The 13,849-nt window shown below is 34.6% G+C and overlaps 1 protein-coding gene across 2 annotated transcripts in view; it reads right to left on the bottom strand.

Annotated features, from left to right (window-relative positions):
* The window catches only part of LOC106672544 (semaphorin-2A), a 702,354-nt gene that overhangs the window by 363,253 nt on the left and 325,252 nt on the right, over positions 1–13,849 (bottom strand). The window contains exon 1 of one of the 2 annotated variants that reach the window (XM_014404068.2): positions 105–448. The exons of the other annotated variant lie outside the window; for it this stretch is intronic. Coding sequence (XP_014259554.1) covers positions 105–267 — 163 coding nt within the window. The 5' untranslated portion in view covers positions 268–448. Of the gene's footprint in view, positions 1–104; positions 449–13,849 lie in introns of those variants that run through there. 2 annotated transcript variants of the gene reach the window in all.

Below are 13,849 nucleotides of genomic sequence, written 5' to 3' on the forward strand. Positions count from 1 at the left end.
CGTCTTTTGTTTTCTATAGTATAAACCAGAAACTAAAAGTAGTTGGTTCGGTCAAAATGTCGGAAGTACCGCGCTCCATGTGGGTGGTCTCGAGCTTTCTTTACCTTTGTGGTGTCGGACGTGTCTTTGGCTGTTGCAGCAGGGTTTTTCGTAGTATGTGGCCCAGTGGTTCGAGTATTCCGCCCCTTGGATGAGGGCGAAGAGGCCTAGCTGTTGACACACCGCCAGAAAAATCGCTCCTTGGACGATCAGAGAAAAACGCCTCATTTTAAACTTATCACAACACGAATATCACACCATCTATTCATAAATGCGCGATTGATTTCCTCCCCATAGGTCGAAAGCGTTGGAGAAAATATCACAAAAGACGAAAGTCCGTCGGCGATTGGAATCCGTGAGGATCGGGTTGCACTGGAGAGGCTCGGCGAGCGACTGGAGAGGAGGCGGAGGCGCCGACGAGTGTGGCCCGAAAAACGGCTCGGTCCCTTTCGGCTTCGCTCGGCCACACTCGAACTCTCAACATTCCTAGATAGCTCACCTTATGGACAGACCGTCTGCGACTTTTCTCTTTCTTTGGAAAAGTCTTTCTATCCAATCGGCCGGATTTAACTCGATTAGGGTTAATAAATTTGATTGGGAATGGCGTTGAGGCGTAACACGTCCCACTCAACCAGCGATTGGTAAAAAGCAACATCACAAATAGAAAATATTTTTTCTTAAATTTAACTTGGAGCATGAGGAGTGTTGAACCTGTAGTTTGGAGTTTCCGATAGTGGTTTATTTTTTGACTATGACTATTGCACTAGCAGAATTGAGAATAATGAATTACCTCCTAACAAAATAGTAAGTTTGAATCTTGTAAACCATGCCCGTTCGCCTGGCATTATATACATATTCATTAGTTAATCAATTCAATTATTAATTTTTGTATTTTTTTAAATTATTTTATTATTATAAATGTAATTTTTCGTATAGAATATTGGTTCGTTTGTGTAAGTTTTGTACTGTATTCTATACACTATTACAAAAAGTATGTACTACTCTCCGGCTGATGTATATTTTTTGTCATACTTTATACCCTGACAGGCAGAAAATCCCACACAATTGTAGTATAACGTGATTTGTATATATTTTTATAAATTAATCAGAGTTTCACGTTTTTAACGTTTAATAATTGATTCTTTGTCTAAAAAAGTAAAAACAAATATAAATGTCTAAAGAAAATCCAAAAAAAAAGATAAAATTTGTTTTAATTTTGTTTTAGATTTTTAATTAACATTTCAATATCTCATAATTCATCCTCTTGCCTTAATTACATCTCGAATACGGCTCGGCATACTTTCTACCAGACTGGAGATGTCTCTTTGCTGGAGGTTAGCTCATTCTTCACGAAGAGTCCGTACAAGATCATGGAGTGTATCAGGAAGTGATGGACCTTCTCTTTGTCATCTTTTGAGGTTCTCACAAAAAAACGTTTGATGGGCTTCAAGCCTGGAGAACGGACTGGGCAGGCTAAGACCCTGATGTTATACTGTTGAAGGTACGTTTGTGCAATGGGAGCGACATGTGGACAGGACTTATCGTGCATTAGAATAGGATTGTCGCTGATTTCAGAGAAGAGGCAACGCATCATGTTCCAAAATTTCTTCCACATAGCAAGTGGCCGTCAAAGACCCTCTACGAACTACAACCAACTCTGTGCGAATTTCCGTTGGAATTCCCACCCACATTCTCGCCCATCTGGAGATCGTATTGCAAATCTAGATTCATCTGTAAAAACTATAACAGACCAATGGCTATGTTCTCGAGCAAATGCGAGCCTTGCAACTCTGTGTGTTCTGGTCGATTCTGGTCCTCTTACGGGGCGAAAAGGCATCAGGCCATATTAACTTAATCTTCTTCGAGCAGTGCGTTCAGAAATTTGGACACCTCGAACTTCCTGGAATCGCTTGAACAACAGTAAGGTGCCGGTTTCTAAAAGTCAAAAAACGATCATCCTGAGGTTCTGTTACTCCAGGCCGTCCAGAACCGGACCTTCGATGATAGGACTCAGTTTCTTGAAAACGTCTAACCGCGTCTTGCAGCGTTGGCAGGAAATGGCAGCCGCATACCTGATGAAACGTCCATCTTGCGGTTGAGATGGGAAGTTGGTGTCCGAGTGGATCGAGGTCACGATAGCTCAAGTGGTAGAGCAGCGGCGTATCAAGCCGAAGATCGTGCGTTCGAATCCCGCTCGTGCCATTGACTTTTTTATCTCAACTAAAAACCTTAATTAATTGTAATATATTAATTGGTCAAGCGGACCACGAAATTAGTGAATTTAATTCTAAATAACGTAAAAAGTAAACATTGAAAAATCCTTTATCCTTCTTTTGGATTAAGGATTAAATGTGTTTACCTGTAATTGATATTCCCAATTTAAAACATAGCATAAACAAATATTTATTGGTAAAAACAATGATACCAATTAAGCGCAGAATTTTCTTTTTTAGTTTGGGTCAAACTATTCTCGGTGTTTTAGTATGCCAGCCACTCTTTTATCTTCTCGCCATATATATAGAAAAAATATTTCCTAAAATTGAATTCATTTTCAAGACACTAAAGCGATCGCATTTGACATAACAATACAGTGAGGTAAGACCGACACCGAAATTTTAAAAATCGGAAACCTAACTATAATTTTTTTAAACCCAAGCAAATAATAAATATTAACAAAAACATCCTTAAACAAAGACTTTGTAATACGACCGACTGCGATATTATTCACTTTATCTTATTCAGAAATTGGGAACAGGAATTTTAGCAATAAATAAAAAAACGACGCTTGCCAAAATATTGAAACTCTTACTTTATTACCGAACTTTTCGTTCGCTTTTTTTCTATTTTTGCAGCTAGAAGAAGATCAAACATATTTCATTATTTATTGGGTTTTGAACAGATTAAAGAGAAGGCTAGTTAAAGAAGAAGTCAGGTATGCTTATAAATAAAACCTTTTGTTGAAAATTGTGCTCGATGTTTGCAAAACTGCTTTTCTTTGTGCAAACTCTATATTGACTTAAATGTCAAGGGACTTCAATGAAGCTACTCTAGTTCTTCGTAAATAAATCTCTGACAAACATGATTACGTATTTCCTAAAACTATTGTCGAATTCAGAGCTATCTTATGATAACGAAATTAAGACGTAAAGAAAGAATTGTGGAAAAAGTAATTTTTTTTAAATACGCCGAACTTCGTATTTTTTTAAACCTTATCCTTTTTGTTGTTTTTAGTAAATAAAGATCCAGGGGCGCTCAACGGAATCCTCATTGGAGTTCTGTTTTTTAAAGTTTTCCGAGTGAATAAATGGCTCATGAAGGTAAGTCGATATTTGGTGTTTCTCAAGGCAAAGTTGCCGAACTTAGAGCCATATGGCGAATCTTCATTGACAATCATTACTTCCAGGTTCAGAGACATTTCGGTCCAATGAAACCTTCAATGGAGTTATATTTTATAAAGTTTCCTTCGAAATAAATTTTTCACGTGTCGGGATTACTGTGTTAAGTAGAGAGCAAAGCCTGCCTACTTAGAACTATGAGAAAGTTAAACTTTGTTGAAATTATGACTTTCGATGTGTCGATTTTATTTGGGCAATCATTATAACCATGTTGCCTGGAGAAATGTAGTTGTGTTTTTGCAATCAGATGCCTGGTGATTGATGCGAGAACATTGGAAACGTCTGGTAATCGAAATGTGGTATTTTGCATGGTAAATACTCCATGTTTAATTCTTTTCATTATGATCAATGTACGTAAAGAAGGGTTAACATATTTCTTTTAACCAACTTGTTATTAGATTTAGGCTTCATACATAATGGTTATACATTCTACTAGACATTCGCATATAGACATATTTACGAATTTTGCTGTTTAAAAATCTCAAGTCTTTGTTCATTACCTAGGAATATTAAGAACAATTAATCTGAGGTTGTATTTTTTGCAATTTCAGCTGAAAACTCGTTTATGCAACGCTTGTTAATTTCTGAGCATACTTTGGTTACATCTTCTTGCCGTATCAGTTTGTACAAAAACGCAGGAATTTGAAACTGTAACCATCTTCCTAATTTCGCCACAAAGGTTGCTCCAGTTAATTTTACTTTTAAGTGGATTCCAACTAAAGGTTATTTAAATCACTGACCTTCGCTTTTATTGATGCTTTAAATACTGGAGTTTGAGAACTCACCATTTTTAGTTTATCCGCGTAGGTAAGAGTAGGCGTTATTGTAGAACGCTTTTGTTGATTAATCTCATTTTTCATGTCATTGAATAACTTTGTAAGGTCTTGAATAACTGATCTTAATGCAACTTTCGTTTTATATATCGGTGTTTGGGAGGGCGGTTCTTAATGACCCGCAAACCTCCGTACCCGTTTCAAGGGGTATACAATTAAATTTTGTTTTTAATAGGTGGCAACTACTGTATATGTACTTAATAGGTTATTGAGAAAAAAGAGAAAATTGATTATACTTAAGGGTCAAAATTAAATATTTACAATTTATTTACACAAAGAAAAAAATTATTAAACTGAAATGTCCTCATTATATTCAAAATTCCTAATCAACTATACTGGCTAGGATTTTACAAAAAAATTAAAATAAAATGACGAAATGAAAAAGGTACTTTGCTGGATGACGGGTCGCTTTTCCAAATAATCAAAATAAGCGGTACTGAGCAGGAGGTTACTGCTGGGTTCGACGCCGACAGAAGGCGCCGGTAGAGCCAGATGACGATGCACGTAGTGGTCGGTAAAGTCGGTGATGTGACGACACGGTGATGATGACGAAATCGATTGTGCATCGATTTTTGGTTCGATAATCGATTGTGTAGGCGGTGCGTATTGTGCTGACCCAAGCAAGCGAGCGACTGACTTGCTCCCATGCAAAAGCCGAAGCTACCGGCGTTATCACTTGCCAAAATAAAAACGATACCGACCTCAGCGATTTAAACAGGGCCTCCGGAGGTGAACCTTGGTGAGCCGAAGACAACAAATAAAAATGAAGCTTCTTGGGCGTTAACAATCGTCCTACCGATTTTAAAACGTAAGAATGACCGAAAGTATCATCCGCATAAGTCGCCATCTTGCCGGTCTTTTTTTAAAATTATTCTAAATTCTGAAGTCTTTTCAGAAGATCTTCGGAAGAGGTCAAACAAAATGTATATAAATATATACAATTAACTTAAACTGTAAAACAATTAACTGTAAAATTTAAACCACTATACAGTAGGATCACAGATCAAATCAATTTTCATTACACATTAATGTATTATCTATTATTATCTCTTTTTATACAGTAAGTAATAAAAAATTAAAAATTGAGGAGCGTATAAAAATGAAGGATTACCTACAAAGCATAGTAATATACAATTGACAAATAGTGAATATTTTCAGCTACCTTTTAGTACAAAATCATACATGTTTCATCTTAGGAAATAAATCTAATATTTGACAGGTTAATGTTTTTTTTTAAGTTAACAACCGCCATTGTCTATCTGCTTAATAATCATAATGTAATTCATTAAGCAGTCACCAAACTGACAAGTTAGACAAAATAAGCCGAGACGTTTTATGCTATTAAAAAGTTTTAGCTTAATGGAAGAAAGATTCTAGTTTATTTACCATTACCTCGTCCACCTTTTCACGTTGTAGTCATGTACTATGTAAAATTCTGATAATTCGTAAAGACAGCATAGACTTGAAATTAGAGTCGTATTACATAGTCTAGCTTTTATATATATAATCACGGTGTACTTTCTCTCGTCGTTACTTTGGTTGTGGCCTGACTCTGTTATATAAACAAAAAAAATTGTTCATACGTTTTTTGTAGACTGTCTTAATCAATCTGAAATATAAATTATTAACATATTTTGATTTTCTATTCGTTTATTTCCTATCAGGAATGTTAGTACGTTGATTTTTGAATGACTGTAACCTTACATATTTCATACGAACTAACATCTTCAACAAGCATGAGTTAGAAAGGATAAGCACAGTGGATTATGTAACTTCTTCATTAAAGTTATATTGGCTGTGTAATTAACACCTGAAGACGCGGAGAAAATGCGAAACCGGTTTTGATGATCTTGCGCCTTCTCTTTTGCAGATTGACTCATCAATTCTCAACTTTAAACGTAATGTAGTTTGGTGAGTGTTTGATGCAAATGAATTCTCGTTTTCAGTAATTTAAATTTTCACGTAATCGTATTACTGTTAGTCATATAATTAATTTAAATTGTTTACAAATATTTAGTAAAATGTTTTTATGAATATTTGGTTTTAAATTTAAAACAGTCACAAATTTTATCGATCATTAGCCTCACGACGCTTCCCATCCTGTACGCCCAGCTAGTAGTTTCAAAAGTTATAAAAGAAGAATGGAGAAACCGCCAAATTGGGGCAGGTTATGAAAAACGTCGGTCGCTGGACTACGGAGAACGGTTCTAAAAGAGAAAAGGCCATACTGATAAGACTACGCATAGGTCATACAAGAATAACGCAACGGCACCTTCTGGCAGGAAAGTGACCCGGTAGTGCAACGATAAAATAACATTCGAGCATATCTCTAACAGTAGAAGGCTTGACATATGGAGGCAATATTTTGACATATCGTCAGACCTATGCGCCGTATTGGGGCACGGCAGTGGGCATAGAAAGATGTTCGGGTTCCTCGGGTCTACAGGGATTATTAAATGTACATAGTGTTTGTGTTGTGTGTTTGTGCTTTGTCTATGATAATTTATTAGAATGCATGTAATTTATTAGCGTGAAAGGAAGGGGTCGTTTAACTTTTCTCCGAGGAATATTGAGTACTCTGGGGCGAGTGGGACGTCTGCGGAGTAGAAGTAAATTTTTACCGAATTAGAAAGGGTTCAACCTCATCCCGAGGAATATCAAGTCTCTGAGGGAGTGAATGTGATTAGACTTCTATATTTGTATCAGGTGTTGCATTTATGTTAATATTTGGACTGATTGTAATTTATTAGCGTGAAAGGAAGAGGTTGCTCCCCCAACCCAACGCCAAGGAATATCGAGTAATTTGGGATGAGTGTGTAAGGTTTAGAGAGTAAAAGTAAATTATTAGTGAGAATGGTGGTTCAACCCCACACCGAGGAATATTCAGTACTCTCAGGGAGTGAATATTAGTTGAGATCTACGTTTTTATCGGGTGGTAATGTATAAATACGTATTGTATGTTTTTGGTCTATTCCTGACGTACAAACGAGATTTACGATTTTGTCGTAGTATACATATAAAAGCACAGTCAGTAACCAAATCGAGACGCTCACAAATGGCTGCAAGTTAAAACAAAATACACGTGAAAAACCAGAAAAACAAGGAAAACACGGACAAGGCCGGTGAGGGACCTCAGCTGTTTGTCGGCCCATAAAACTCCCACATTATATGTATATATAGAGCATAAGCGATTAAAAAACCTATTGAAATAGTACCTTTGAAAATTATTTATTGATTTCGCCAGATGTCCAAGTCCTTTGCTTTTGTGTATTTTTCCAGTCAAATTTTAAAATTTGTATAGAAAAGTTTCTCTTTCATGTCCGTACTTGTTGAAGGGGAAAAAATGGATAACAGCCGCAAAATATACACCCGCTATACATTTTTCCCGACCTTAAAAGAGATGTCAGCACCAGGTCCACAATTTCTTGTTTCCTTTTTATGAAACAGGTAACTGTTTTCCATAACTTCGACATTTTACCCTCTCTGTGCTACCCTTTAATTATATGCTCATACAAATTCATTTCTCCGACGGCCGTCCCAGCTTGATTTCTATTTTATAAAGCAAATGAGAATAATTTTAATGTTCCCTAATTAGATGAAACAACTTACGTTATGATTTATTAAGCATTAATTAATTAAACCTAAAATGTAAGTCAATTAGAAAATTTTCTTGGGTATTATATGATAAGGGATATAACCCGCTAACGTAAAAATTAAAGACAATAGATTAATTTGTGGTTTTTAATGAATTTCATAATATAAAAATTGAATGCCTGTGAAAATAAATTATGAACCGGTACAGAAGCACGTGTTGGCCTTTTATCATTAATCATTAATTAACTACGCTGTTGAGGTTGGTAGCTTTCTAGTGGCGAAAAAAATAGCAAAACCAATGCACAATTATGGGTGATCACGTTTAAATTATATCAAAGTTGAAAACTCAATATCGTTAAAAGTGAAAATTCAACTGATTAAAGGTATTTTTATCATTTCACCAACATATATNTATATATAAATGAGAAAGCCAGGAATGACATTAGAAAGTTGACACCCCATGAGATCATGAAACTGTGATATTCTAATACACTCCCGAATAATTTTGATCATGATTTGGTAAATTTCTCACAAACATAAACCATACTGTAACCAACATATTTTTAATTAAATTTGCCTCTTCTATTTAATAGTTAGATATTTAAAATAATATAATATCATAATATATATTTATAACATAATAATAATGTTTTTGATGTTTAGAATAAAATTTTTGTGCGTAGTTACTATTTAATAGTACGTGTTTCCCTTTTTGTGACAATTGTCTACGACTTCATGTAAATTTCAATTTTCCACCCCCTTGATGAAACTATAAGCTCGCCGTTCAAACAATACCTAGGTACCGGGATAAACTAGAAATTATGCCCAGCATAATGGAAAAAGCGCATCCTCCCATTGCACAGAATTATTTATAATTGAAAATTTTGTTAGTAATTTAATTAAACCCTTGCTGTGTGTTCAGATTGGCGAAACCGCTCGGAGCGAATTGCTGCGTTTATATTGTCGTTGAACGGGTTTCCAGTGCTCGCGGCCGACACTTCACCATTGTGCCGATGACAAGGCGAGCGCCCTTGCTTTTCCCAATGAAGCACCAAATGGTTAATTGGTTTAGCAAGGGTGGCCGTGTCTGTGGCATAATGCACCGATGCAATCCGTCCTAGCTGCCTAACACCAACCATTTTCAAAAGCTCGCTCAAATCACTAGTGTCATATTTACAGTGAACGGCTTGTAATTAATTTCCCACGCACGCCTCGCTTATATTTTGTCTTGAGGCAATTCCGTTTGTTTTTAAATTTGCTCAATTTCCAGCACGTATAATAAAATGTAATTAGACTGACCATTACAAAAATGCGAATAAAATGTAATGTAACAAGAATCTTAAATTTTATTTATTTTATGTATGAAAGCAACGAGAGCTGAAAAACGGATAAACTCGGTAAGTCGGCAAAAAGCGATTTTTTCAGCCTTGTTTACAATCCATAACATTTATGAATGAATCAGCGAATGAATGACTTAATGCTTTTATTTAAATCAATATGAAATATAACATCAAATATAATCCATTATATTTCGTGGTCCGATTGACCAAATAACTTCTTTCAATTAATTAATCTTTATGTAAAGTATTGGTTGAAATGAAAAAGTTAGTGTCACGAGCGGGATGCGAATCCACGACCTTCGGCGTATTCGTAGTCGCGATAGCTCAAGTGGTAGAGCAGCGGCGTATTTAGCCGAAGGTTGTGGGTTCGAATCCTGTTCGTGACACTGACTTTTTATCTCAACCAATACCTTACTTAAAGATTAAATAATTGAAAAAAATTCATTTTAATTGTGAGAAATTTTATTTTTTTATGTTCAATTTTATACGAAAGAGTCTTTTACTATTATTTTTGTATTATTTTCATAAATTTTTGATAGTAGTTTTAAAATCTTAATGCCAAATTTATCTAACCATTTGTGACGAAAATCCAATTGAACGCTAATTTTACATTAGTGATAATTGAACTTTGAGAAATCAAGTACACGTGTTTTCTGCTCATAACTAGGGGCAACTTTTCGTTAAGCGGCATAGCTGCCAGCATTTACAGAACCAATAAAATGTTATTTAAATTTTATACAAGAACTTCGAAACTCATGAAAGTTTATTTGCTAGGTGGTTTTGTGTTGTATTTTGTTTGCTTAAGATCACAATAAAAATCAAATCAATCTCCCAGGGTTTCCAATGCCCTTACCATTGGTGTAAAATCAAAGCAAGATTCAAATAACAAGAAAAATGAAATATGCCGAATAAAATTGAAAATCAGACTGGACAATAGAGACTTTTATGTCCAATTTGAGATGTAGGATGACCATCTTAATTATTGACAGCTATTCATGGGATTATTAATCAGAGTGCAGATTAATAATTTTGTTGTTCTGATGGGAATTTTGAAATTTTTCAATTGTATATCCGGGGATATCCGCTGCAATAGCAACCAATTAACCAATAGCGGCAGATTTATTTAGAATTTCGATTTCCAAACGATACAAATTCACTTTATTGTATTATTCATTTCCTCGTATTATATTTAACAAGTCATTCTGATGTCTCATTTCGAGTTTGCTGCTGCTGCTGCATGATTGAATTTATTCGCCACAATGTGACAGTTTTATTCAATCCTTAAACCAGTAATAATATTGTGCAAGTAATTCGTCCGGCTAATTTTGATCGCGACGGGGAATGCAAATATCGATTGGCCTGTTATCACTTCAAAAAGTTTTCGACCCTCTTGATCGAATTTCTTTCTCTTATTTGAATTATTACAAAAACATATAATAAAAATGTTATACACAAAAATAAACTTTAAATTGCCGGGGAATTCTTGACAGACACTGTTTGAATAGCGTTTAAGGCCTTCGACTACGACCACGTCTCAGGGCTTTTCTTAAGTTAAGCACATGAGTGCTTTTAAGGGTAGTTGTGCATATTTCATTGTAAGCCTACAGCATACTCCAGGCTCTCGGACCAACTGAATAATGACAAAGGATAAATATGCTTTTTTCCACATATCCTTAGGAATATCATAAAATTCAAGAATATCTCTTCATGTTATTCGAAATCAAGTTGATAAAGATTATTAAAATTGATATTTATACAACAGTCCAGATTATAACTTTAAATGGTCATAAAATTTTAAAATTGTATTGGCATGGTATTGTTTAATATGGACAATTTTTATTGTATTTTGTCGTTTCTGATCATTTTTGTTCTCCCATCAATGTCCGGAACGACTAAACAATTTGATATCACCCATGACTGAATCTCACGCTTTTTATTTGCGAATTTCCTCGTTCAGTCATTAAATTTGATTTGTATAATAAATGTAATTATATTGTATATAAATAATATATTTATAACTAGAATATTGTATAATAAATATAATTTTGATGTATAAATTTCAATTGTCAGCAAATGGATGGCGTATTTGTACGTCTAATATGACAAGAGTTTGTGTAATTGTGTTGTCATCTAATCCCTCCTGTACAGCGGCATCTCATAATTACAGTACATAATTACTCATACAGCAAATAATTTACCTCAATTATTAATTTATTCCGATTTAATGATGCTGGTCGTGTTAATATTAATTTCTTAGTTAAGGCCTCATCGGTGGTAGCTATTAACAAATAATAGAATCAAGTTAAGACTAACTAGGCATTGAATTTATTGTGGTATTGTTGCGTTGTTGTTAATTTATATAATGTTCAGTTTTACATACATTAAATCATGTTTAATAATTATATCATGCAATAAAACATCCATCGCTTATACTGAATATAATTAATCTGAGCAGTTGTAAAATGAGAATAAAGAGATGAAAGTAAATTTTATAATGTCAATTTTTTTATTTCTACAGTTATTATTTAATTACACGAATAAATAAATATCGTTATTTACAAAAGTAACTTGAAAAATTATGCCAATCAATTTTCCTATAAGATATTTGTAATTAGGAATTGCTATGTTAATAATGACAGTTTTGATTTTTTAATTATTTAATAGGGGTTTTTTTATACATTGGATTGTTTAACCAATAATCTTTAAGCAAAGAAATGATTAATGAAATGTTATATGATATTAAGTATTGAAGTTAGAATTATTCAAGTGTTCATTTATTTTATTTGTAAGTCTATACTAACACAATAACATTTGATAAAATTAACACTACAATAGGCAATTAATTTGCGCTCCTCGACGGGAGGGATTACGATTTCCGTGACCGAGAGATTATCGCTTCAAACTAATTTTTTTTTCTATTAGAAAAGTAGGTGGATTTAATCTCTTGTGTGATTGCAGTGTTGTTAGTAGTCGCAACACTGCGATAAAGCGGTATCGCGCAACTAAGGTGCACCGTGTTGCAAAGTAGGCATAAAGATAACTTTATAATAATTATAGTAGGACTTGTTTCGTCAGCTCGCAAATTTGCGTCGTAGAAAAAATAAGATCACGACAACCCGTTAAAAAGTTAACGAATTAAAATAACGTCAACTCTTTAGAAAGTATTTTTACATTATTAATAACAAATAAGCTGATAATTTCCTATTCATTCTTCTTTACTGTTATGTTAGAAGTTACAGTAAAATTTCCTAATCACTGAGATGAGATTTATATAATCACCACTTCTAGTTTCTAATTTTCAAAGAATCGTAAATGTTTAGTTTTAGTTCAAGGGAACGTGCTCATTATATATAAATTATTGGCAAGTGAAATGACCTAAATTATTAAGTTTGGCCCGTGATTGCAAAGGTCTTTGAACATGAAAGGCAGTGGGATATAACGGTCGTTTTTGACATGGTTCCAGGTAGAAGGTCTACTGTAGCCTACTGCCATTAGATTGTCAATATACAATCTAATGTTGCTTGTTTAAAACACTAATGTTATATTTTAAAGATATCCAATCTGTCTGTTTGTTGATGGCCTTATATCTCCGTGCTTGGCTTAATTTTAGTATGTTATAGAGCATTTTTATTTATCAACTATTACATCAATGAAACCATTCATCCCTTACTTTACCATTGTCTTTCTCACTCACTCACTCACTCACACGCCACTGTTAGTCTCTCTCTCTCTCTCTCTCTCTCTCTCTCTCTTTCTCTTTCTCTCTCTCTTTCTCTTTCTCTCTCTCTCTCTCTCTCTCACTCTCATTTTCTTCTTCGCTTTTCTTCATTCGTTTTCTCTCTTTTTATAACTAGTCTATCTATATCGCCCTCTTTCGCACATTTTATTTTTGCTAGCGATTCTATTTTAAACGGTTCAACAGTGGAAGCCCAGTTTCCTCTGAAGAATCACCCAACATTTTCCTATTTCAAATGAAAATTTCTTTCCTTTTACTCGTATTTTGCAAGCGTAAACTTCCATGTTTTGGAAAAAAAAATAATAGGACCTTTGTGGTAGAGACATTTCATTATAAGGTTTTCCCTTTCGTTGAAAGTACGGAAGAACATGCTGCAAAATGAAACGATACGTCGACGACATATGGCCTCAAAGAGGATTCCGCCCGTAGTTAATAGCCGGCCGGTTTCTCTGGCCCTTTGTTGCTGACCACTAAATAACTCGACATACCAGGGAATAAATACGTCTTCAGAGGCTACTTTAGGCCGTTTCAAATCTGTAATTATGACGGCTTACGACGGCCGCCGTTGCTTTACTGCCGAGGAACTGGTGGCTGTCGGACGTTGTCCATCGGGCTGTACGATTTCGCCGCAATTAAAGACATAAGGCGGATGTGCTATCAGTCTCCGGAGTGAAGAAGGAAATTGTGCGTCCCAATTGAAAACGATTATGCCCCATTAGAGCTATCAGTGTTAACATTCCATTAAAATGTGTTGAGTTCAAAGTCAAGTTTAATGAAAACTGACATGATGACAATTAAAGTTCGAGAAACTTTCGTTAATAATAAAAAATAATTAAAACAGAAAACTTAATGCATCTAAAATGCCCCTCCTTGACATTGATGGCACAATTTAATTGTTTGCATATACCAAAG

The sequence above is a fragment of the Cimex lectularius genome, unplaced genomic scaffold (assembly GCF_000648675.2).
Source record: "Cimex lectularius strain Harlan isolate CLEC.00 unplaced genomic scaffold, Clec_2.1 scaffold48, whole genome shotgun sequence".
NCBI classification, from domain to species: Eukaryota; Metazoa; Arthropoda; class Insecta; order Hemiptera; family Cimicidae; genus Cimex; species Cimex lectularius.